Source organism: Prionailurus bengalensis, chromosome D2, assembly GCF_016509475.1.
Source record: "Prionailurus bengalensis isolate Pbe53 chromosome D2, Fcat_Pben_1.1_paternal_pri, whole genome shotgun sequence".
Classification (NCBI taxonomy): Eukaryota; Metazoa; Chordata; class Mammalia; order Carnivora; family Felidae; genus Prionailurus; species Prionailurus bengalensis.
Window position 1 is genome coordinate 59,939,059 of NC_057351.1, and position 26,865 is coordinate 59,965,923.

Genomic DNA, 26,865 nt, shown 5'->3' on the forward strand with positions numbered 1-26,865 from the left:
CAAATACTGAATAGCTTAAAAAGAGCTCAAGATCCTCGATGGGCATTTTCAAAGGTCTGATGGCATCAGGAACAAGGAAAGTATAAGGTACTTACTACTAAAGGAACTATGCCAGTGATTCTTAAAATTTGGAGGGCGGTGGGGAGGTGTCAAAGACTGGTTAAGAATTTTAAGAAAGATGGACTTTTTTTTTTTTAAAGATTTAATTAAAAAAAAAAAAACTTTTAAAAGTAATCTCTACACTTGGGGCTCGAATCTATAATCCCCAAGATCAAGAGTCACACACTGAGCCAGCCAGACACCCCAAAATGGACCCTCTTTAAGAAAAAAAAAAAAAAAACCGGGGCACCTGGGTGGCTCAGTTGGTTGAGTGTCTTACTTCGGCTCAGGTCATGATCTCATGGTCTGAGTCTGAGCTCCACATTGGGCTCACTACTGTCAGCCTGTCAGCGCAGAACCCGCTTTGGATCCCCTGTCCCCCTCTCTCTACTCTTTCCGCATTTGAGCTCTCCCAGAAATAAACAGATATTAAAAAAAAAAAAAAAAAGGACATATATATAGAGAGAAAGTAAAACAGTGGTTACAGGGGTGGGGGGAGGAGAAACGGGCAGATGGTGTTTAACGGGCACAGGGTTTCAGTATGAAATGATGAAAAAGTTCTGGAGGTGGATGGTGGTGATGGCTGCACAAAGATGTGAATGTACTTAGTGCCACTGAACTCTACACTTAAAAATGGTTAAAATGGTAAATTTTACATATATTTTATCATATACACGAAAAGGAGTCAAAATGAACAAGCTTCACCATCAACCTTGGACAAATGTGACAGGTGTATAAAGTTATAACAATGCATGCAGTTTATTACACTAGATAATGAACAACTATTCTGTCACACTGAGGGTACTGACTGATTAAAAAGCTCGGCCCTCCATGAAGCCAATGAGAAGTAACAGAAAAATGTCATGTATCTTCTGGAAATCTGAAAAGAAGCTCCAGTGTAAGAGAATGGGCTTTGTTCAGTAAGCAATAATGAATTTACAAATATCACTTTGAAATGCCTCAAACAGAGGCTGGAATGTGTCTGGGTGCTGTCGGAACTAAAAAATTCACAAATCTCTTGCCAGAAGAAAATGGCAGGCTGGGCAGGCAGATCTAGCAAAGAGGCTTCTCTTGTCTGCTGTCTTACTAAGTGCTATAAATTCCAGTTAACACCTAGCCATAGTCTTCAGGGTTTCTTTTTTTTTTTTTTTTAGGGGTACTTTATTTATTTACTTATTTACTTATTTACTTAATGTTTATTTATTTTTGATAGAACACAAGGGGGGAGAAGAAGAGAGAGAGGGAGAGACAGAATCTGAAGCAGGCTCCAGGCTCTGAGCTGTCAGCACAGAGCCCAATGCGGGGCTCGAACTCACAGACCGTGAGATGACGACCTGAGCTGAAGTCTGAGCTGAAGTCGGTTGCCCGACCGACTGAGCCACCTAGGTGGCCCCTAGGAGTGCTTTAGAATCTACTTGGGGATTAAGTTCCTGCTTTTTTTCTCTCTACTTAGTTTGCTGCTAACAACTACAGGGCCCAAATGGATCCCATAGCCAGCTCTTTGGGAAGCTGTGAATACACTTAACATTAAGTGACAGTAGCCATTTATGTTCAGAAGTGGAGGGGGAGAAGTGCTCCAACACATGTTGGAGATTAACAAGGCGGTCAAATACTTCTAATCTGATAGTGCTAAGAATAAAACCAAGTGCACCCTAATGCTGTCATTTAGAGCCCTTCAAAGTCAGCTAGGGAAGAGAAGCAACAACTATTTTAAGGGCAGTTTTGAAAAGGGTCCTAGAATAGCAACACCCTTCCCCCACTCCCAAAGTGAAAAGGATTGCTAAGAGAGCTAGTGTACAAAACTCTGTGACAGCAAGGACTACACTTAGATTATTCACCATGGATCCTCACTACCCAGCACCACACCTTGCAAACGGCAGGCATGTAATTACTTGCTCACTAAGTAAATCTTTCAGAGCCGTTATCTCTTCTCCATTCTTGAATAGGACTGTGTACTCTCCCTCCCCACAGAAATCACCTCATCTCTGGCTTGTGGACTCTTTCTGAGAGGCACTTTCATCACTTCATTTAACTTTGAGAGAAGTTGGAGGAGGGTGAGGACACGTGCTTGCTAATCATCCTTTTCCAGATTGCCTCGTGCGCCAGAATGGATTTTTATTATTGGTCTGTGGCTGCTACTGCTGTAGAAAGATTTCAGCCTGACCTTCCCAAGCTGCTGGGGAATGAATACTGCACGTGGCTGACAGGGAAAATGTGCCTTCCTTTTTTCTTTTCTTTTCTTTTTTTTTTTTTTAAAGCTTTTAGACTAACCAGAGCTCACTGTGGTAGGAAAGTCACCCTTTCTCTTATTATACAAAACTCAGGATGTTGAATTCTTTTGCATAAAAATGATATAGTAAAACCAATCTGAACTGGTCCAACAGGGAAAAGGTAGCATATTGAAGTACCTCACAGAAAGCAGTGGCATCAAAGAACAGGACTTGGGGAAAAAAGAAAATGAAAGCTATTTACAAAAGCAGTTTAAGTAAGAGGATGGATTCTCACAGCTGGCCTCACAAAAGAGAACAAATATGTCAAAGGGAACAACAGACTAATAGAGTCCTATCCATCTGGCTGAGGAAAGAGCCACTGGTGAGAATACTGAGAGGCCTGTTAGGGAAAAGGCTTGCCTGGTGCCTCACTGAGCTGGCTGAATAGCTTTTAGGAACACTGGAACACTCGCTCATACCACTGCTGGTTGGCTCTGCTAGCAAAAGATTCAGAGAAGGGTTTCACCGATATACTGGCAAAAAAGGGAGAGCATATTTTATTGGTTTGGAACTTACACCTTTACTCTCGACTCATGACTACCCTGGCCCTCCAGCTGGGGAGTCAGGTAGGAAAGAAAGGAGATTGTGTAAATGGGATGTCTCAGTTGGTGCTTTTAAAAACAGAACTCAAGAGTCTCATTCTGAAACATCAAGTTCAATCCCATGCCACACTAAAGCCCCATCTGTACTTTTATATAATGCAGAGCCGAGTGCAGGCACTTAGGGAGAAGGGGAAATCAGGCCAGACTCAAGGAAAACAAACACATAATGCTATCTGCATCTCCAACTCAGTCCATACCACAGAAAAACCTGCTCAGAAATAACTGCTCAAGGCAAATAGAACTCAATTACTAAGGAAAATCTGCCCCAATGAGGGCTCATATTTTAACAAGCCAAATAGCATCAAATTAAGCTGAACTCAGGGTTTTTCTAATTGGCAGTTTTATCCATTTCTAAGTTCTCATTTCTTATTTTTAAAAATAAAAATGACTCTCTGCCTAAAATTAAAAAAAGAAATGCCTATCACCCACTCTAAAATAATAATTCACCGAATTTTCACCTACATTATCTTCTATACAATTAATGAACCCCTTACATGGCACAAAAGCAGAAGCCAGCACTCTATTTAAAGTACTATCAACAAATCCCTTACTAATTGCTCTTAGCAGCCTGGCTCCTGCCACCAGATGCTCAGTCACAGAATACCTCTGTTATCAAAGAGAGGACAACTGCTTGATCCCTGCCACCAACTCTGGGGAGGGTCGTGGCTTACCTGCTCCTCTGACAGTTGGGATATGTGATTCACAGCAGCATAGGATTCAATTTTGGGGTTAAAGTGATTGATGATGGCCCTGAAAAGAAGAATTAACATTAATATGGCATCAGATGGAAGAAGCAGATAAATAAGTTAAAAATAAGTACCAAGTACCATCTGGTTTAGAGTGTGAGTACATGGGAGTGATTGTCAGAGAGTAACTATCTTTTTATTGACCATGAGGTCACATGGTGGGGAACGGATAACTCTGAAATGAGAAGTGTATACAATTTATTAGATAAAGAGGAGAATCAAGTGTCTCTGTTCTGCAAATGAACCAGGGGGGAAATCTCATAACCAAACAAAAAACAAAACCAAGCCTCCTTCAGGCAAGAAACAAGACCCAGGGGGCTCTCCACTAGGGGGCCCTGATGTTTCAGTCAGAAAGAAAAGTAGTTTTCTCTGCTCTGACTTAGGAGAACAGGGCACTTGGTAAAGCTGGACCAACATGTAGGCTAAATACAATCTCTGAAGAAGCTGAGCTTTATCAAAGCCTAGAACCAACCTTCATACTTGTTAGTTAATAATTTCAAACCACAATGTTATTTCCGGCCATTCAAAATCTGAGTGTCATTTTCAAACACTTCCTTTCCATCACCCTCACATTCAAGGTCACCAAGTCTTATCAAATATAGTTCTTAAAAATCTCTGAAATCTGGGGGCGCCTGGGAGGCTCAGTAGGTTGAGTGTCTGACTCTTGATTTCAGCTCAAGTCATGATCCCAGGGTCGTGGGATTACGACCCACATTGGGGCCCCATATGGGGCTCCACGCTGAGCATGGAGTTTGCTTAAGATTCTCTCCCCCTGCCCCTCTCTCCCCCATGAGTGCTCTCTCTTAAAAAAAAAAAAAGTCTGCCATCTGAAATAAATAAAGTTCCATGAAACCAATACTTCGGTGTATATACAGGTCCTTGTCACTTCTTCTCTCGTGTAGCAGAAAAAGCACAGGTTTCAGATCAGAGTTTAGCATAAGTCCAAATTGATACAAAAATGATTAAATAAATGGGAAGAGATGAATCTTTTTTTTAGAGAGAGAGCATGAGCAGGGGAGAGGGGCAGGAGAAGAGGGGGAGGGAGAGAAACACAGAGAGAGAATCTTAAGCAGGCTCCACACTTAGCATAGAGCCCGACACAGGGTTCGATCCCACAACCCTGGGATCATGACCTGAGACAAATCTTTCTAACAGAACAATTTCAAATAGTATGTGTGGATACTCTCCCCTTTAGGAGTTGGAGTTAGGTTCCCATTCCCACTGAGAGTAGGCTACACTTAGTGACTTATTTCCAAAGAATAAAAGAGTAGTAAGAGAGGAAAATGGTAACTTTACAGTAAAGAATCTTGGAAAATACTGTATTATTAGCCAAGTGAAGACGGTGAACATTCATGTGGCATGAATCTGGTATTCACATAACCTTTGGTATGATCTTTTGAGAAGGGCACTTTGCTTCTGTTATATACTTCCAAAATCCATAACCTCAATCTAATCATGAGAAAAACATGAGACAAAACCAGGCTGGGGGCATTCTACAGAATACCTGGCCAGTACTCCTTAAGACTGTCAAGGTCATGAAAAACTATACTTGAGGAATTGTCACAGACCAGAGGATCTTGAGAAGACATGACAACTAAATGCAACATGATACCCTAAACTGGACCCTGGAACAGAAAGAGAACATTAATGGATAAACTGGTGAAATCCAAATAAAATACGGAGCTTAGTTAACAGTAATGTACCATTGCCAGTTTCTTAGTGTTGAATAAATGTGCCATGGTAATGGAAGATGCAGGAAACCTGGTTAAGGAGCATGTAAGAACTCTATGTATTATCTTTGTACTTTTTCTATAATTCTAAAATTATTCCAAAATAAAAACTTTATTAAAATTTGTGTGCATGTGCACCTGCACATGCATGTGAATGTATGGTAGCACAATTGAAATCAATATATTCTTTTAATATAATTTCCTGATAGTATAAAATTCTTGAACCATTTAATCTAATATGGGTAATGAAAGTATAAGCCAAAGCTTAAATAAAAAAAAATCATGGTTTGGCCATTTGTTATTTTGGGTTTTTGGGATGCTATATGTCTCAGAGGAAAAAAAGTGGGAATAACACCTACCTTAGCACTTAGTACAGTACCCAGGAATAGTACATTGTAGGCATAAAATAAATGTTTGTCGAAAGAGTGACTAAATCTTAAGAGGATTCTTGCAACATTTATATAATAAAGCAATGTCAAACATCTACCACAGTGCCTGGCACACAGCTGGTACTCAATAAATATTCAATGAATGAATACATCAAACAGGACAGTAATGGGTCAGGAACAGAGTAAAATTCTGGTAACTTGTTTTTCCAGAGACTACCAAAAAGGGTAGAGATGTTATGTGCAAGTTAAGGTTGTAGCTTGGTCTAAATACAAAGTGGGAAAGAATTTGGACCAAGTAGGGGTCAAATAATTTTCTCATCCAGAAGGTGAAATTTTGAGGATATTGGCAGGGATGACAACAGTCCAGGAGCAGAAAAGGAAAACCAGGAGCCTAAATGCAATGAGAAGACAAGGGAGGAGGTTTAGAGAAGAATTAAGAATCCCACCAAACCTAGCAGCAGTACCAAGTTAAAGTTAATCCAGTGTAGAGTGTGATCATAGGGTCTAGCATCCAAGAGCTAGGATTAAGAAAATAAAACAAGGATTAAGAAAATAAAACACGGTAACCAAATCAATCTACTGTTAAATCTTAGTTATTTTAGGAAAAAGAATTTGAATTCTGTAAATACATTCATTTCACTGTTTTATAGTGGTCTTTTTTTTTCTTCAGGTTTTCCTTAAATTTCTCAGCAAAATTTTTTTGAAAAAATGTTTTAAAAAATCCTGGCTCAACTGAACTAACTAGGGTTGTTTGTTTTTGTTTGCCTAGGTTTGGAGAACAGAGAACTCCAAAGTATTCTAGTGTCCGCCTGGGTGGGAGAGTAGCAGCCATGGGGGCCCAGTTGGCAACCCAATGAAGCTGGTAAGGTCTGGACAATGAAATAATCCCTGGGAATGAAACTGATGGGGATGCTGTAATTCTGTTCCCTTTCTACCTAAGGAATTCTCTCACTAGGAAAGAAAGTAAGGAAAAAGAAAAGAAGGAAAAGAGAAAGGAGAAAGGGAAAGAAGGAAGAAGAAGACAGGGGAGGAAAGGGATAGAGGGAAGGTGGGAGGAAGGGAAGAGAAAGGGAATGAGGGAGAGAAACGAAAAACCTGGAAGGCATTCTCAAAATGTATACTTATTTCCTTCCCTTCCCAAAGTTATACCCGTCAAGTGTCAGCTGGGTCTATGCATGGTCTGTATCATCAGGACATATGTGCTGATATTGTCTGAGCAAACTCATCCTGAGGGTATGACAGATATGCCACTTTGGAAATTTGGAATGAGGATAAGATCATCCTCCAACCTCCCCATGACACTGCCATCCCAGAGCCTCAGATCTCAGCAGGCAATTGAAGCCTCTCACCAGGCATGGGGAGGGACTATTTAGAAACCTGAGAGAAGGGGAACCTGGGTGGCTCAACCAGTTAAGTGCCTGACTTCCGGCTCAGGCCATGATCTCATGAGTGCCACATCAGGTTCTGCACTGACAGCATGGAGCCTGCTTGGGATTCTCTCTCTGCCCCTGTCTCGCTCACTCACTCTCTCTCTCTCTCTCAAAATAAATAAATAAAAACTTAAAAAAGAAACAAACAAAAAACCTGAGAGGTGGAACAGTGTAAATTCAGTTAGCAGTCTCCAAGCCAGTAAACCACAAAGGGCATAGAGTACATATCTCTGCTTTACTTTTCTTGCTGTCTCTTTGAGACAGTTACCTGTAAAATCTGAGTACTAATCTGATCTACTGGAGATGCCAGGCGCAGGGCACTAAGCCTAAGAGGTAAGAAAAATAGTCTGACACTGGCTGTTCTCTTTCCAGGCTCTTTAGCAAGGAATTTCAGAGAGGGCTTGGAAACTTCCTATTAAAGTTCTCAGGACTTCATACTGCTGAAATGGAAATTTCTTCTGAGATAGCAAAGAGATGACAAAACACTGAAACCAGGCTAAGTCCGCCCACACTGAGTGACACATGCCTCTGCAGTAACTGAAATACTTAGCTTCTCCTTCCCCAGCAAGTTTGCAGCCTACTAGGGCTCACCTGGATTGTGATTCCACACTGCCCCACCTGGCCAGGTCCTAGAATAGGATTTATGCCTGAGCAGTTCTCAGTGGGAGAAAGATGAGGTACTACATTTATAAGTGAGGAGCCTCTCTTTTCTTTAGGCTTCCCTTCCCACCAGTATCATCTCCAAAGGGATTTAATACTATCTCCTCTGAACATTTTTTGGTGGGGAGGTGGTGGGGGGGGGGGGGTCTTCTGATACATTCTAACAGTAGCTTTCTCATTTTACTGACCAAAACCTAACAGATAGCAATTGTCTAATGCTTAAGTCTAAAATTTGAGTGTTCCAGAAAGAAGATATGGCAATTTCTCTCTGTCTCCTTCTTCTTCCCTCTCTGCCTCCCTCCACCATGTAAAGGCACAAGGCAGAAAGCAGCTGTGAGCAAACCAGGAAAAAAGTCCTCACCAGAAACTGACCCTTGCGGAACCTTGATCTGGTACTTTTGGCCTCCAGAACTGTGAGAAAACAAACATCTGCTTCTTAAGCTACCTGGTCTATGATATTTTGTTATGGCCATTGAGAAGACTGTACATGGATATTCTACTCTCCACTGGACCCTGGCATTCGGGCAAAGCAGACTCCAAGCCAGAGTCAATCTTTAGCAAAGTAGTAGAGTAGATAAAGTCTGATTCTCATTCTGCAGGTTACTTCCTCTCTCTGAAGCCTTCATATTGTGGGTTATTATTTCCTTCTCTTCTAGAAGAGGATCCTGAGGTTCCTGTGTGACAAAGTTCCAGTCACAAAAGCCACACATGTAGCTACATGGGTTACCAGTTTCCCAGGCAGAGTGAGCTGGGCCCTTTAGCCTTTACTAAGTGAGAAATACAGACTTCAATAAAGAAAGATCTTTTCAGGGGTGTCTGAGTGGCCTGTACCATAGAGAAGGCACACACAGACTGAAGACATACAGTGTCTGAAAAAATAGTAGGTTAGGCCATACATGGCCAAGAAAGAGATGTTCATTTTTCCTTTCATTTGCATCTTGAGATGCCTTTCAGGTATTTAAACAAAACCAATCTTATGCCAGCTAAAAGTTTTTATGCTGAAAAGTATTTAAAAGAATTTTTTTTAATGTTTATTTATTTTTGAGACAGAGAGAGGCTGAGCATGAATAGGGGAGGGTCAGAGAGAGAGGAAGACACAGAATCTGAAGCAGGCTCCAGGCTCTGAGCTGTCAACACGGGGTTTGAACTCACGGACAGTGAGATCATGACCTGAGCCGAAGTCGGACGCTTAACCAACTAAGTCACCCAGGCGCCCCATATGCTGAAAAGTATTTTAGAAAAGAGGGCTTGAAAGGAAGAAAAGGAGCATGAAGAGGAAGGTTTGAGTGGGCAAAGAATGAGAAAGCATAGCCATTATGAAAAAATTAACATATGACAAAGATGACCAAAAAAGATGTCCCTTTGACACAGTGGCAAGACAAATGGGAAAAGAATAGTCTATTCAAGAAATAGTGCTAGCAAAACTGGATATCTACATGCAAAAGACTGAAGTTGGCCCCCAACTCCACACCAAATACAAAAATTAACATAGAAAGGATCACAGATCTAAATGTATGATCTAAAAACTATAAAAACCTTAGAAGAACACATAAATCTTTGTGACCTTGGGTTAAGCAACAATTTCTTAGGATACCAAAAGTGGAAGTGAAAAAAGAAAAACTAGCTCAAGTTTAAAAATGTTTGTGCCATACATGAAACCATCAAGAAAGTGAAAAGACAACTCATAGGATGGGAGAAAATATTGGCAAATCATACATCTGGCAAGAAACCTCAATGAAATACCATTTCACACTAACTAAAATGGCAATAATCAAAAAACCAGTAATGAGTGTTGGCAAGGACATGAAAAAATTAGAACTCTCATATACTGCCGGTGGGATTGTAAAATGGTACAGCTACTTTAGTGGTTTGGCAGTTCCTCAAATATTAATGCATAGAATTACCATATGACCCATTCTCTATACTGAAAAGAATGAAGACATTATGTCTACACCAAAATTTGTACACAAATGTTCACAGAAGCATTACTCATAAAAGCCAAAACTCAGAAACAACCCAGATGTCCATTAATTGAAGAATGGATAAACAAAATGTGGTATAGCTGTAATAGAATATTATTCAGCCATAAAAAGGAATGATCAGTGAAGTACTGATCAATGCTACAACATGGACTAACCTTAGAAACATTATGTTAAATGAAAGAAGCCAGACACAAAAGGCCACATATTGTAGGATTCCTTTTTTTTCTTTTTAATATTTTTCATTCAAAGCTTATTCATTTATTTTGAGACAGAGAGAGTGCATGCACGCGAGCAGGGGAGGGGCAGAGAGAGAGGGAGAGAGAGAACGCCAAGCAGGCTCTGTGCTGCCAGCGCAGAGCCTGATTCAGGGCTTGATCTTACAACCACAAGATCATGACCTGAGCCAAGAGCAAGAGTCGGATGTCTAACCAACTGAGCCACCCAGGTACCCCTGTATGATTCCATTTATAGGAAAGGTACAGAAGAGGCAAGTTTATGAAGACAGAAAATAAATTAGTGGTTATTTTGGGCTGAGGGTAGGGTTAGAGGAAGAATGGGGGCTGTCTGCTAATGGGTATGGAGTACCTTTGTGGTAGGAACAAAATATTCTAAAATTAGATTGTAGGGATGGCTGTACAACCTGATAATAAATTTTAAAATAATGAGTCGTATATGTTAAATGGGTGAGTTGTAACACATATGAATAAAGTTGTTTTTAAGATTATGGCCACCTTGACTCCAGCAGTTCTTAAGTAAGCCGCTTTCCCCAGGAACCAAGTCTACACAGAATTCACAGATCCCAAGGTGTTTCACTCACCAAGATAACTTTCCTAGAGCTCACATATGCTAGTGCTGGTGGCAGGAGGAAAAGGAGCTCACTGGGTCACTGACTAGTTTGCACATTACAAAGCAGAGAGAGTTTGAGAAACTTCTGTAGAAGGCTCTGTGGTGGGTGCAGTGCCAAATGAAGTAGCAGAGATGTGAGTGAGACTGGCAGTGGAAGTCACATGTGCAAGAGAGGACCAACTCTCCTGAGAGATAAGAAGAGTTCAACTCCTGGTAATATGCCTGAGATCTTTATTTTATTCTTAAGTTTTAAATGTTTATTTATTTTTGAGAGAGAAAGGGAAGAGGAGGGGGGCAGAGAGAGGGAGGGAGACACAGAATCTGAAGCAGGCTCCAGGCTCTGAGCCGTCAGCACAAAGCCCAACACAGGGCTTGAACTCACGAACCATGAGATGACCTGAGCAGAAGTTGGATGCTCAACTGATTGAGCCACCCAGGCACCCCTCGATAACTTTAGATTAAAAGGCCTGCATTTGGCAAATGTCAACTTTTGGCTACTGAACAAAAAATTCCCTGGAATAAAACTTTGGGGGTAGACTGGTAGGGAAGAAGGAAGGCTCTCTTATTCTCAACACTCTTGAACACTTTTTTTTTTTTTTTTTTTTAATGGCTGGAGCTGCCCACATTACTCAGAGACAGCCATCCATCCAGGACTAGGAAGAAGATTTAAAGAAATAAGTCCCAAGGAAAGGGAAAGGAATCTGGAAGTAGAACTTTGTGGGGAAAGGGAATATAATTTCTAACCAAACCCCCAGCTTTATTCAAACTGGAACTAAATGCTCTATGAGAGCAGGGACCAAATTTATGTTACTCACCACTATATTTCCAAACTTTAGCAAAATGCCTGGTGTACTGGGAGATTCAATTTTTAAAAGTGAATGAATAAATCAAAGTCTAAGAAGGTTTTTGTTCAGTCTTACCACAAGTAAGGAGGTCTGTGATCACCAGCTACTCTCAAAAAGTATGAAAATAACAATAACAATGTTTTATGCCCATCCCAAGAGAAAAGGTGACTTGGACATGAACAGCTGTCCTTCAAAGAAGGAACAAAAGTCATCACTGAAGACAGTAAAGCTTTCTCTTCCTCTTAAATCATACCGGGAGGTCAGAGAAAAGCTTTCTGGCAATCCTTATTAAAGTAATCCAATATCTTCTGAAAGTAAGCCTAGGTTTTTGTCTGGGGTAGCGGAGTAGGAAAGGAGCAGGGGAGTGTGTTATACTCTGTTACTGGGTCTCCTAATGCCACTGAATTAGGAAGTCCCAAAGAGGAAAGGCAAAAGAGACAGTGTCATAGTAATGGGAAGTTGCTAAAGTCAGCCAGAGAGAGATAGCTCTGCACTCAAAGCACCTTTAAAGGCAAGAATCTGGGCCACCCTCTAATGCAATTGCCAACTTCTGACTGTCAAAGACAGGGGTCACTTATACAAACTGAAGCAAAAGGAAGCGGACAGATGGAACAGCAAGGCTGAGCCACAAACTGGCTAGGGATTTCTTGCTCCATTTTTAACTTATTCTCTCTGACTCATGACTCTGCAAAGCAGCTTTCTTTTCCCTAGTACTGGGTGGATGATGGCTGAGACACATAGTTAATGCCCAGCTTACTCAAGAAATGCACAGGAATGTTACCTTAACCATGAAGGCAATGTAGCTTAAGAGAAAATATAAATTCTTTCTCATATCCAGAGGGAATCTAAAGCAAATCCTCCAAAGATGCAAATTCTCACAATCCCAGCTATCTCCCACAGCATCTGAGGGTCTTTTATGAAACAATAGATAAATCACAGTTTCAACCAGAAGCCCAGAACATGGTGACTGTTTCCTTACTGAGATATTTGAAGCAAGCAGCCTAGCTCTAAAAGCTGCTATGTAAATCCTTCAAGCAGAAAGGAGAGAAACAGACAAAGGTTGCTTAGAGGAAAAGTTTCCGTAGCTCTCATTCCAAGGAAGGAGGAAACATAACTGGTATACTCAAGATGGTACACACTGAGAATATTCTTAGAAGTTTCACTCTAAAATTATTCCTATAAGGCTACTAGATATATATTAAAGAGTCTGAACATGGGTGCATATCTGAAGCCTGATAAAAATAAATTTGGATCTCAAGCCTCAACATCATAAGAACTATAGTCTTGTATTTTCAAATGCTTGCTAAACATGTACATCTGGATGTCATGCTTTTACTTACATGGTTTTCTTCACAGGGAATGCTATTTTTCTTTACGCCTAAAAAGCGTAAGTCTTATTTTTCCCTTGACGGCCCAGTTAAAATACCACTGCTTCTATGAACAACATGGTATATATAAAATGAAAAGCAAGGCTTTAGAGGCAGTAGACCCAAGTTAAACATCCTGGTTCTTCCACTTCTAGGTTGTATGACCTTGGGCAAGAGACCATATTCTCTAGTACCAGTTTCTCCATTTGGTTGGATTTCCTTTCCAAAGTTTTCCTCTGTGTTTTCCTATATAACATCTAGCCTGACCTAAAGGGAACTTTTTTTTTCCCCCACAAGTAGCTTCCCCTTACCTAGACCAAAAAGAGCAGTCCAGTGATCTATACTACAGAGCATATTCTCAGATATCTGGGATTAAAGACAAGAAAACTGTATTTATAATTGCTTCTACCTGGGAAATCTTCGTATAGGTAAAAGGCTGGCTTCTGAGAAGGGGTAAAGGTAGGACTGAATAGTATGAGGCAGCAGATAAAACAGTTCATCTGAGGTTGAGTTATTTAATTTTTTTTAAGTTTATTTATTTTTAAGTAATCCCTACCCAAGGTGGGGCTCGAACTCACAACCCTGAGATCAAGTGTCATACACTCCTCCAACTGAGCCAGCCAGGCACCCCGAGATATTTAATTTTAAACTATCATTTCTTTTCACCTTCAGAATTGTCTCCCATACTCCCATTTCATGCAGTAATAAGCTTCCTTCTTCATGGAGTCAACGAATCTTCAGCCCATCCCGTTCAACAGCAACAAAAAAACTCAATTTCCCTTGATGCCTGTTAACAGCAGTGCATTACAAGCCTCAGAGACTCTGCTGATTAACATTAAGCAAAATAAAATCTAAAGTAAGAATACCTGCTAACCTTTTCACTTTGAAACTATATAGTCTAAACTTCAGCAACTGACCCTTTAGAGTGTTCCTTTAACTCATCTCCTATGTACTAGGCTTTAACCCTTTCATGTCTATCCCCTTTCTTATACCGCTGTTCCTGGGGCCATTCTTTTCAGGACCAGAGACACAAACGTGGGTTCATTTCAACCTTGTCAAAGGCGGCATTTTGGGAACCACCAAGAAGGATGAGCTACTACTGGTCACTGCACCGAGTTGCTTACTTTACCCAGTGATCCAACTACGTGAACTGGCCCTCTTAATTACTAAGGAGAACTTGACTTATTTGTGTACACAAGTTTATTAGTTGAAGGGAGTGGAAGAAGAAATGTGTATCATTGACTACAGCATAGTAATCCTGATATTTCAACTTAGGGAATGATTTGGGTCAACATTTCTCTTGATTTCTAGGTGAAAAACAAGTGACATACAAGGTAAGTTATTCACCTACTGGACTACATTTTCATCCAGCCTCTGCACTGAACAAGTGAACATTCACAATTCATTAACTGGAGGGAAACAAGAAAGAGTTAATGTGTATGAAATGTATGTGCACGTGGCCTGAGGGGCAGCTGCCTCATTTTCTGAAGCTGTGTGCATGACTATGCATTTTGGCAGTTTGGGCTTTCTACCTTGATGCATGACTTTACCCAATGTAGATTTCCACCTCATCACCTGCTGGAAATTAAGCAATTGGTTATAGCTACTTTGCTTGAAAAATGAGCTAATTTCTACTTACTGTGGCCCCAAACCATAGATTTAAGCCAAGTAAGATGCCATGGGCTGTACACTTTGGCTAAATTATCTCCTCTAGCTCTGTTGTAAGAGAGGAATGGAATTCTTTCCTGCTTTAGATACCAGCCTGACATTTTTCCAGTTTCTACAATCACAACGAATGTAAATGGAGAAGAACGAACCATAGGAGTTGAAGGAACCACAAAAGTAAAATGAACCATCTACATTTCCATAAAAGACATCACTTAATCCATTCCCCTTAGGAATGTCTACTGTTTATTAAACCTTTCTCTCAATAAATGAACAGAGGCTCCAAAACTTTCTGAGGGATAGAACACCTACAAGATGAGCTAATCTCTGCTCAGATCCCATTACTCTGTGCTTCATATTCCTTTATACTGTCTCTAGCTGCAGGCCAGGAGTTGCTGGCAGAGTTCCTGGGGATACAGAATGCAAACCTTGATAGAAGTTACAAATACTTTAGCCCTGGATTTCCTATGTTGAGAGGCAAGGTCCCTCTACATTCTCAGAAACATCTAGTAAATATAAGGAAACAAAATAGGTCATGTGAAAGGGTCTATTAGATTTTCTATCTCACTTCAGGACATTAAGAAAATCCTAATATGTACCTGGGAAGGTTTCTGAGGCAGTGGGAATCAGCTTAAAACTCCCAAGAAGTGATCTAATGTTAATTAACGGTGAAAGTTCCAATCCCTTGAACGTGACTCAAGAACTTTTAAAAACCAGGCATGAGCCAAAAACCTGAAATATTTTAATTACACATCATTTCCATTAGCCCAATTAATCAATTACAAGATATTTAACTTTTCCTTTTAAAGATTTTATTTTTAACTAATCTCTACACCCAACATGGGGCCTAAACTCACGACTCTGAGATCGAGTCACATGCTCCACCCACTGAGCCAGCCAGGTGCCTCAAAAGATATTTAACTTTTAATTTTAAGCACAGGGGAGGAGGGAGCAGGAAGACAAAGAAAAAAAAATCAGCAATTGACTAACTTAAGCTTCTTTTCCTATCACATCAAAAAACAGAGGGAAATTGTTTCCGTGGATCACATGCTAGACAGAAGAGAGAGGGAAATTTTCTGTGGATCCCATACTAATTAGAGAAAAAGACACACATGGAACCCTAACTAAGTTAGAAGAGTCGTGCATAGACCTCAGTGATGGGGAAGGAGGATCGGGGATCTCATGCGGACAGAGGAGGAAGAAGGCTGTCAAGATTTCTGAGTGGTCCAGTGTGGGCCATATGGACACCATACTAGAAAGGAGTGGTCCTGATGTTTGTGCACAGGAGAGAGGGGATGGTGGCCATATGGATCACATACTGGTTTTCAAGTACTCCAAGTAAAGAATGAAATTAAAAGACATGGAAAGAGGTTTATGTTCCATCCCAGGGGGACCTTTTAGAACTCCTCAGGAAAGGCAATCAGCAAGTCTGCCAAAGTAATTAAGCAAGCGAACATTTACCATAAAGCCCACATCAGTTAAGTGAACAGAGATGAATCTTATTACGGTGCACTGTCAGCTCTGAGCCTGCAGGTGCTAACCACTGAAACACCATGTTACTTGGCCCTGTCTGTTTGCCTGCCCACTGTGAAGGAGAGCTTTGCCTTTCTTGGCTGAAAAAGCAGGCTGCTTTCACTGGCTCTGGCAGTGACTTAAGTTGCCTTCGGAGAGGCCCTAGCACAAGTGGTTTCCCATTAAGAAGCAGGGGTATGAAGAGTCGGGGCAGGAGATGGGACTGGCTCAAGAGAGAAGCCCTGAGAGAGAGGACAGGTATGAGATAAAGCAAGGGAGCTGGGTAGCAGTCCGGTTGTAAGGTAAAGAGAATGAGATCGTTTAATAAATCAAGAAGAGAAGAATAAACAAGCTGCTCAAAGTATTCAGCCATTCTTCTTAAGTGAAGTTGACAGTATCTCTCTCAATGAAAAGAGAAAAAGTTAAAATGTCACTGCAAAATACTTTCTCCACAGGAAAAGGAATGCTACTAAGGAACACTGCTTTTGCAATGTTAACGGCAGCCTTAAAATCAGCTTTACTCTGAGTTAACTCCATAGGTAAAGAGCCAGATTTTCTCAACAACCTAATCAGAATCTGTTATTGAACAAAATTCACTGTTTGCTAGAGGAAATGAGTATTTACCAATTATCCTAAGATTTACAAATGGCACCTGGTACATCTTTTAGCCCTATTTCTTTCTGCAAATAATTGTGAGAGTCAAAACGAAAGCCCCCAAGCTGACTAAATGCAGCCTCCTATGTCAGAGACCCAGATAGCTTCTCTTCAACAGAAACCTCATGGGAAGAAGGCTCCTAAAAGTACCTGTGAGGACAAATTCAAAAACCATATAACATTTTCAAAACTCATCAAAGGCCATGTGTCTGTCACTCAAAAGGAGTGGATAAGAGTGGACAGCTAAGTAGGTAAGGCTCCTGTGTTCAGAAACCAATAAATCTCTAATTCATTATGGAGAGGAGGTCTGAAAGACATTGCTGGGAGCCAACTGAGGAAATGAGATGTAATGGGCTTGAACTGAAATTGACGGAGATCTCAAAGCACCTGAGCAGGCACTCCCAGGTTTGAGCTTCTCTCCAGACCCAGGACAAGAGCAAACAAAGAGCTGTGGTAAAAAAATTATTTGCAACCTTACTTTCTACCACAGCTCTTTGTTTGCAACAGGGCCTGTGGCTTCCTTACATTCAAAGGCAGTGGGAGGCAGGAGGAGGGGAGACTAAAGGACTACTACCCAGACCCAAGCAGCGCTACCCAGGAGAGGACTTAATGGGAGGATAAATTTGGGGCCTGATTCTTTGACAGCACCTCCAGTAATAGCTAGTAAAGCAGTGAGAGCCAGGGTGAGAGCCAGCTCCAAACATTCATCATAATAGTGCAATGAGTTGACGGTCTTTGGGGGAGAGTCTATGAAATTCCAGAGTAAGAAAATGAAGCCCGCGTGGAGAGGGTGAGGCGGTTGGCTCTGGCAGATTGTCTCTACAGGAGGCTGGGTATAATTGTTTTATGTTCACAAAGAAGTTATTAGCTGCTTTCTCTCTAATACACCAGAAATAGTGCTAAGATTTTTCCCCTCCTGAAAAGGTGACGCTACCAAAAGGAGAATTTTAGTTTGAAAGTGATTAGAGGGGCACCTGGGTGGCTCAGTCGGTTAAGCCTCCAACTTCGGCTCAGGTCAGGACCTCACATTTTGTGGGCTCGGGCCCCATGTCGGACTCTGTGCTGACAGCTTGAAGCTTGGAGCGTGCCTTGGATTCTGTGTCTCCCTCTCTCTCTCTGCCCCTCCTCTGCTCACACTCTGTGTCTGTGTCTCTCAAAAAGTAAATTAATGTCACAAAAAAAATTTTTTTAAAGTGATGAGAGGGGTGCCTGGGTGGCGCAGTCGGTTAAGCGTCCAACTTCAGCCAGGTCACGATCTCGCGGTCCGTGAGTTCGAGCCCCGCATCGGGCTCTGGGCTGATGGCTCAGAGCCTGGAGCCTGTTTCAGATTCTCTGTCTCCCACTCTCTGACGCTCCCCCGTTCATGCTCTGTCTCTCTCTGTCCCAAAAATAAATAAAAAACGTTGAAAAAAAAAAAAGTGATGAGAATTTTGTTTACCCTATACGCAACATTTTATTTTTTAATTTTTATTACTTTTTTCTTTAAAGTTTATTTATTTATCTTGGTGGGGGGGGGGGGGCAGGAGGCAGAGAGAGAGGGAGTGAGACAGAATCCCAAGCAGGCTCTGCACTGTCAGCACAGAGCCCTATGCAGGGCTCAAACTCATGAACCATGAGATCATGGCCTGAGCCAAAATCAAGAGTCACACACTCAATGAACTGAGCCATTCAGGTACCCCATACATGCACCATTTTAGAAAGAAAATTCTCTTTTTTTTTTTTTTTAATTTTTTTTTTTCAACGTTTATTTATTTTTGGGACAGAGAGAGACAGAGCATGAACGGGGGAGGGGCAGAGAGAGAGGGAGACACAGAATCAGAAACAGGCTCCAGGCTCTGAGCCATCAGCCCAGAGCCCGACGCGGGGCTCAAACTCACGGACCGCGAGATCGTGACCTGGCTGAAGTCGGACGCTTAACCGACTGCGCCACCCAGGCGCCCCTAGAAAGAAAATTCTATTTACTCTTCCCTTAGCTGTCAAACTGACTGCTTTCCCACATAGTGAAGGACCACTCTGTCCCTAAAAGAAAAGTCTACAGTATCTGAAGCTAAGGGTCTGCTAGCATAGTCTGTGACTCAGTAGTTCAGTTTGTTTGACAAACAGTTAAATACCCACTACATGCAGATGCTATGCTAGGCAGTGGGGGAGGTGAATGAAATTTGATTCCAGATAGCAAGGGATTTACGGACTAGTGGGAAGACACATACTACAGACAGATAATTTAATTACAATGTGCTAAGGGCTAGACAGACAAAGAGCAAACAAAATGTCTCATGGGAGCACTGAGGAGGGATATTCTGCCCAACTTGGGGGCTTAGGAAAGGCATCTTAAAGGAGATGGTGCATGAAGGGAGCCTTGAAATATTAATTTAATCAGGCAGGTAAAGGTGAGAAGATCCTGGTACATTTTCTTATAGGATCAGAGACTCATACCCAATATTTACTAAATCAGACTAGAGAAACCTTACTAGATAAGTTACATTACGTTCATGCATTCAAAAAATATCCAGCCAATTTTTTCCAGTACACCAAAGAGAAAAGTTGTAGATTTTTTTCCTAGGGCCGTGTTTTAAATCTTTTCCAGCAGGATATCTTTGTGAAAGTCATGAGACCTTTGCCTGCCAGGGTCCTGTTTGCACGGTTTTTGCTCAGTGCTGACTCAAAGACGCTCATGGCAATGGGCTATGGCAGGCTCTGTACCTCCTCTTCACTAAATTAAATGTAAACACAAAGCAACTGAGCTGAAGGCAGGCCTTTCAGTGTCACGTGGGAGTGAATGGATCTCAGCTGCGTGTGCCCACCCTCGACAGGGTGTCAGTCTCCAGCTGGTGATGCAGCTGCTTCACTTAAAGCCACACTGAAGCCTCTATTCTCTCATCTCCACCAACCCATACTGAAGGGACTAAATGGCTCTGCTTTGCAGCTGCCTGTTAATTATAGCAGCTTCCTCAGCTCTCTTTTGGCTTATAAGACATTAATATACATTTGGGAAGGTCCTCTGTAAGAAACACACAAGAGAACTTTTAGCCTTATGAAGAGCTTGAAAAAACACCTTACTGCCAAGGGCAGCAGGCATCCAAACACCTAAAACAGTGGCATGTGAAACAGCATCAGAACACACAGATTCCTTCAGCAGGTCCTCTGTTTTACATAAAGAACAGCAGCCCATCACTCAGTCAGTGAGAGGATTTTTTAAGGCATCCTTAAAATCATCTTTAAAATTCAGTGAATCTGCAACATAAAAATAGCATTAATTGCCTTGACTTGTTACTTAAAAAAAAAAGGAAGAAAAACAATGCATAATGCTATCAATAATTCATTTCAAAGTGGCTTTAGTTGTCTCAAAGCCCCATTTCATATAATTAAAACCTTTTGGCTGTCCTATTGTTACCCTGGAGGGAACTAGAAGTCAGTAAATTCTATGGTGTTGGGATAAACAATTCAGCTCATCATTGAGAAAGGGGTCCATCTCTCTTGGCAACAATTCAAAACATACTTCCTGGCTATACCAGGTCAGTTCAGGGGCTGGTAAGACTGTATTTCCTGTTGTCTATTAGGATCTGAAGCAGGCTTTTATAACGGGGCTACACAGATGCAACTGGGGAGCACAATCAGAGGGACAGCCTTATAAGCACTTCTTAGGCATCTCAATATCCACTTCCTAGCTTAGGACCCTCAGGTCAGCTGATAATTCTGGGAGACAATGGTGGCAATATAAGTCCTTGGGAGATGGAACCATTCATTCCAGGCATCCCTTCACTCACTCAACCAGTATTTATGGTACCATACTGTACTTTGCTAGGGGCAGAGATTATAGAAGAAAAGCATGGTCTCTGTCTTAGGAGCTCACCATCTAGTGATGGACATACATGTAAACGGCCTTACCACAGTGTGATAACTGCTCTGAGAAATAAATGTACAAAGTCCTGTGGCAATGCAGGTATGAATCATTCGGCCTCAAAGAATCCGGAAGCTTTCAAGGAAGGTGACATCTAGGCTTAGTTTTGAAGCATAAATAAGATTTTGTTAGATAAAAAGAAGAATGGGAAGACATTCTAGGTAAAAGCACAGGCACTGTGCAAAGGCACAGAGGTATGAAATTTGGGACTCTGTGACTATGTCTAATTTGGCCAGATCTTAAGATACATGGGACAGTGATAAGTAAACAGAGCCAGAAAGGTAGGCTAGGGTCAAGGTGTCATGTGAAGGAGTTTGGACATGATCTGATCCCTATCAATGATGGGGAATCACATAAGATATAAAATCTGGTGATTTTTCATAGGCATCCGGGTGGCTTAGTTGGTTAAGCATCCGACTTCGGCTCAGGTCGTGATCTCACGGTTCATTAAGTTCAAGTCCTACGTCAGACTCTGTGCTGACAGCTCAGAGCCTGCAACCTGCTTCAGATTCTGTGTCTCCCTCTCTCTCTGCCCCCCCCCCCCGCCAGACTCTGTCTCTCTCTCCTTCAAAAATAAATAAACATTAAAAATTTTTTTTAATCTGGTGATTTTTTCTAATAAAATATTTCAGATATTTAAAAAGGTGCAGAAAAGAATATAGTGAATGTTTGTGTACCCTATATCCAACTTAAAAAGCATTATAATTACCTTTCAAAACTTCCACGTACCTCTTCTTCATTGTATATGGTCTCTCTCTTGCCAGAGGTAAACACTCAGCTGATTTTGGTACTTATCATTCTTATACACTGCTTTACTCTTTTACTAAATATGAATGTGTCTCTAAATAACATATTTTTTTGTGTGTTTTTAAACATTAAGTGCATATTATACATGCTGCAATTTACTTTTTTATTCAATATTATATTTGAGATTTTTATTCCTTTGGGAAGCTCTAATCCATTCTCAGTGTTGTATAATATTTAATTGTGTAAATATACCACAATCCATTCTGTTGATGGAAATGAAATGTAGGTGGCTCCCAATTTTCATGGTATTAAAATAGTACTTAATAGGGGAGCCTGAGTTGGGTTCAGTCAGTTAAACGTCTGACTCTGGATTTTGGCTCAGACCATGATCTCACAGTGGTGAGATCGAGCCCCACGTTGGGCTCCGTGCTGGGCATGGAGCCTGCTTGAGACTGTCTCTTTCCCTCTCCCTCCCCTCCCCTGCTCAAGCTCTTTCTCAAAACAAAATAATAAGTGTTTTTATTTATATACCCTTGAGATCATTTGGGAAAGTTCCTCAAGGAACAATATCTAGGAATGAAATTACTGTGTCATACGGTTTGGGTAAGTTGGACTTTACCAGATATTATCAAACTGCCTTCAAAGTGATGGTACCAAAATACACTCCCAAGAGCAGTGTCAAGACACGCACTTCTGAAATTGAAGTCTACTGAATGAATAAAATGAATAGTGGCTGCTATGAGGGAAAGACTAGGAGCAGAGAGAATAGTTAGGATGCTCTTGTTATGAGGACTTGAACTAAAATGGTGGTTGTATAAATGGAGAAGAATTTACTTGAGAAATATTTAGGAGTAAAGGTGAAAGAACCTACTGACCGGGTGAAGGAGAGAGAAGACACTAAAGCAAACTTAATATTTTTACTTAAAAATTTTTTTAATGTTTGTTTATTTATTTATTTATTTATTTATTTATTTATTAATGTTTATTTTTAAGAGAGAGACAGAGCGTGAGCGGGGCAGGGTCAGAGAGAGAGAGGGAGACACAGAACCTGAAGCAAGCTACAGGCTCCAAGCTATCAGCACAGAGCCCGACGCAGGGCTCGAACTCACAAACCATGAGATCATGACCTGAGCTGCAGTGGGACGCTTAACTGACTAAGCCACCCAGGCACCCAAGATTTTTACTTTAGGCAAATGACCAGATGATGATACCATTGAGATGATAAATGTAGGAGATGGCTCTTAAATTGTGGAGGGAAGGCAATAAGGCATATTCTTTGGAATGTCAAGTTTGAGGTATTTGTGAAATCTCTGGGTAGGGTATGAAGTTCAAGAGGCAAGACCATGCTGGTAGTAAAAACTATGAAGCTTGTTTACCCAGGTAGCTACCATAAATCAGATATCCAGGCTCAAAAAGGTTAAGAAAAAAAAAAATAAATAAAGAGAACAGCACTTTCTCTACTACTTAACACTGGTTTCTCTATTCCAGGAAAAAAAAGTCAATTTATATGCCCCATGATACAAGGTAAGTACCCTCTCCTTAAATTAATTCTATATCTGAATTTCCACCTGTCTAGACTAAACCCTTCAGCTTAAGGTAGAACAAGCAGGGATGAAAGAAGACAGCTTCATAACATTAGACCTCAAAGAGCTACCAAGCTGTGCTTTAAATGTTATTACCAAAGGGGAGACAACCTGACATCCTGTTTGACAAAGAAGAAAAGGTTTAGCTCCTTTGAGTGTATCCTACTCAGATACACTTGAGCATTTCTATAATTTGCTCTGTTTTGAACTCCTTGCTCTTCCCGATCTATGGGGAAGTGCTTTTCAAGCAAGAAGGAAGTATTTAGTAAGAAGTTATGATGAATACTTCATTCTCTGCCTGATTTCACGAAGTGTAAATAGAAGCTCAGGAAATGGGATAATAGTTGTGGACCAGTAGTTTCATCTATAGGATACAGGAACAGTGGGCAATCTGTTATACCACTAGTATCAGCCTTGTTTTTCAGCAATAACTGACCTTGGAAAATGCAGGATTGAAAACCTGGAGTTATATTCTAATAAAACAATGTTCAATGTTGGTCTATTTTTACAAAGAAAGTAGAGCTACAGAGTGGCTACAGAAGCCAGGTTAAAATGCCACATACATTTCAAACCCTAAGGTGAGTAAGGAGTCAAGTGTCCCCACTCCTTGCCCTACAGTCTGAGGATGAGTGTTAGTCAACTCATCATGTCTAGAACTGTTCTTGAAGATTCACATGTAGCTATTTAGTACCTGAAATGTGGTTAATGCAACTGAGGAACTGAATTTTTATTTTAATTAATTTAAAAGGAAAAAAAAAACTAAAGCAGGATATTATTCCATTAAATACAACGTTGTTTAGGAAGGACTACATTTCACTTTAACCACTGTATTGTATAAAATATTATTGCTGTTATTACAGTGCATGTGTGCTGTTTCTAGTACTACAAATAAACTCATTAACAGGGTGCCTGGGTGGCCCAGTTGGTTAAGTGTCTGACTCCTGATTTCGGCTCAGGTCATGATCTCATGGTCGTGGGATCAAGCCCCACACCAGGCTCTGCACTGGCCATGTAGCATGCTTGAGATTTTCTCTCTCCCTTTCCCTCTGCCCCTTCCCTGCTCACTTGTGTGCACACATGCTCTGCACTCTTTCTCTAAAAAATAATAACAATAAAAACAGTTTAAAAAAAAAACACATTACCAATCTGGTTGATGTCAATGGATTGATTCAGTTCAAATGACTTACTATGTATGGATTTCACAATGTAATGTATTTATTTACTTTATGCAGACAGCATGAGTTACAGCAGAGTTCCTTTACCTAAGCACTACTGATATTTGGGGCTGGGTAATTTGTTGTGGGGGACTGTCCTGAGCACTGTAGAATGTTGAGCAGCATCTGTGGTCTCTACCTACCAGACACTAGTAAGCACTCCCCTACTTCCCCAAGTTGTGAATACTAAAACATGCCAAATATCCCATGGAAGGCAAAATCGTAACAGTTGAGAACCACGGAGTTACAGTGATACCATAAAATCAGAATTGGCAATTAGAGTAATATATTTATTTTTTTGAAATTATAATTAGATTATATTTCTAGTTTTAAGAAGTAAACAGGAATAGATTTTTAAGTTTAAAACAAAGGCAGGGGCGCCTGCGTGCCTTAGTCGATTAAGCAACAGACTCTGGATTTCAGCTCAGGTCATGATCTCACAGTTTGTGGGTTCGAGCCCCATGTCAGGCTCTGGGCTGGCAGTGTGGAGCCTGCTTAGGATTCTCGCTTTCCTCCTCTCTCTGCCCCGCCCCTGCTCACACTCTCTCTTTCTCAAAATAAATGAACAGTTTTAAAAAATAAATAAAATAAAATAATAAAATAAAGTGAAGGCATACTACTGATTCAGAATTGAGTGGAGATACAAATGACAGTACTGTATTGGAACACTAAAAAAAAAAGAGAGAGAGACTGGAAAAAGGTATATTGCTAGTTTCATGATCAACAGCAAATGCAATTTGCTTCAGCAAGGCAAAATGAAAAACCTGTTTGTTGTGTAAAAACCCTTTTCAAGATAATGAAGGAAACACTATTAAGAAATGTTGGGGCGCCTGGGTGGCGCAGTCGGTTAAGCGTCCGACTTCAGCCAGGTCACGATCTCGCGGTCCGTGAGTTCGAGCCCCGCGTCGGGCTCTGGGCTGATGGCTCAGAGCCTGGAGCCTGTTTCCGATCTGTGTCTCCCTCTCTCTCTGCCCCTCCCCCATTCATGCTCTGTCTCTCTCTGTCCCCAAAATAAATAAACGTTGAAAAAAAAAAATTAAAAAAAAAAAAAAAAAAAGAAATGTTGGCAAATGTATATAAAGTGAGTAAGAAATTTCTTCTTAACATTAGAACAGTAAAAATGAATGAATAGGGGCTCCTGGATGGCTCAGTTGGTAGAGCATGTGACTCTTGATCTAAGGGTTTTGAGTTCAAGCCCCATGTTGGGTGGAAAGACTGCTTTAAACAATAAACTTCAGATATTGAAAAAAATAAAGAATAAAATAAAATAAAATTTAAAAAAAAACCATACATACATACATACACACACACACGTATGTGTGTATACATATATATGTGTATATATATACATATGTGTGTATACATATGTGTGTATATATATATATATATATACATATACATATACATATACATGTAATAACTAATGAATCAACAAAATAGGTTGTCTGAAATCAGAATTTCCAACAAAAGGGGCACCTGGGTGGCTTAGTCGGTTAGGTGTCGGACTTTGACTTAGGTCACGATCTCATGTTTTGTGGGTTTGAGTCCCATGTCAGGCTCTCTGCTGTCAGTGCAGAGCCCACTTCAGATACTGTCTCCCTCTCTTTCTGCCTCTCCCCACTCTCATTCTCTCTCTCTCTCAAAAATAAATAAACATCTTAAATAAATAGATAAATATCCAACAAAAAATTTTAATGATTTTTAATAGGATCTGAGCTTGTATTTTTGGTCACTATACCATTTTTTAGATGGAAGTATGGTAAAAGAAATTACTATTTCAGCTATGGATATTCTCTCAGAAAATTATGAGGAAAAGACTAAAAAAAGAACCACTTTATAAAAAGTGAAAGATCTTCAAATTAAACCATCAATTTGCCTGTAGTATATAAGACATTTCTAATGATATCAAGGGTCAGGTGATTCAAATGTAAATGACAAGTATTAACAAGAAAAAAAAATACAAGTACTTTTCTTTAGATTTGGATGATATTGCTCAATTAATACTCTGGGTATACTTTGTCTCAAAAGACTTGCAAACATACAAAGAAATTTTGTCAATTTGCAGACTGAAAACCTGAACTCATGTCATCGATATTTTTTATCTTCTACATCTGTCAATGAAGAATTGGACTAAATTTTTTTTTTTTAAGATTTTTAAAGTAATCTTTACACCAAACATGGGGCTCAAACCTACAACCCTGAGATCAAGAGTCACATGCTCCACCGACTAAGCCAGGCAGGCACCCCAAATCTGACTATATTAAAAAAAAAATTCTATCACATGTATGGTGCTCCATATTTAAAAAGTTTGTCTGTTTATTTATTTATAGAATGTGAGCAGGGGAGGTGCAGAGGCAGAGAGAGAGAGAGAGAGAGAGAGAGAGAGAGAGAGAGAGAGAGAAAGAGAGAGAGAGAGAAAATCCCAAGCAGGTTCCACACTGCCAGTGCAGAGCCTGATTCTGGGCTCTATCCTACCACCACGAGATCATGACCTGAGTTGAAATCGAAAGTCAGACATTCAATCAACTGAGCCATGCAGGTGCCCCTACTGTCATTTTTAAACAAAACTGAAATTTCCCCTCTGCTTCATTCTACTGTATGGTACAAATTAAAAATATGTGTGCAG

General features: G+C 40.6%; 1 protein-coding gene across 1 annotated transcript in view; it reads right to left on the minus strand.

The window, feature by feature from the left end:
• ARMH3 (armadillo like helical domain containing 3) overlaps positions 1 to 26,865 on the minus strand; it is a 175,519-nt gene that overhangs the window by 32,114 nt on the left and 116,540 nt on the right. Inside the window, exon 24 of the mRNA XM_043597329.1 lies at positions 3,643 to 3,721. Coding sequence (XP_043453264.1) covers positions 3,643 to 3,721 — 79 coding nt within the window. The remainder of the gene's footprint in view (positions 1 to 3,642; positions 3,722 to 26,865) is intronic.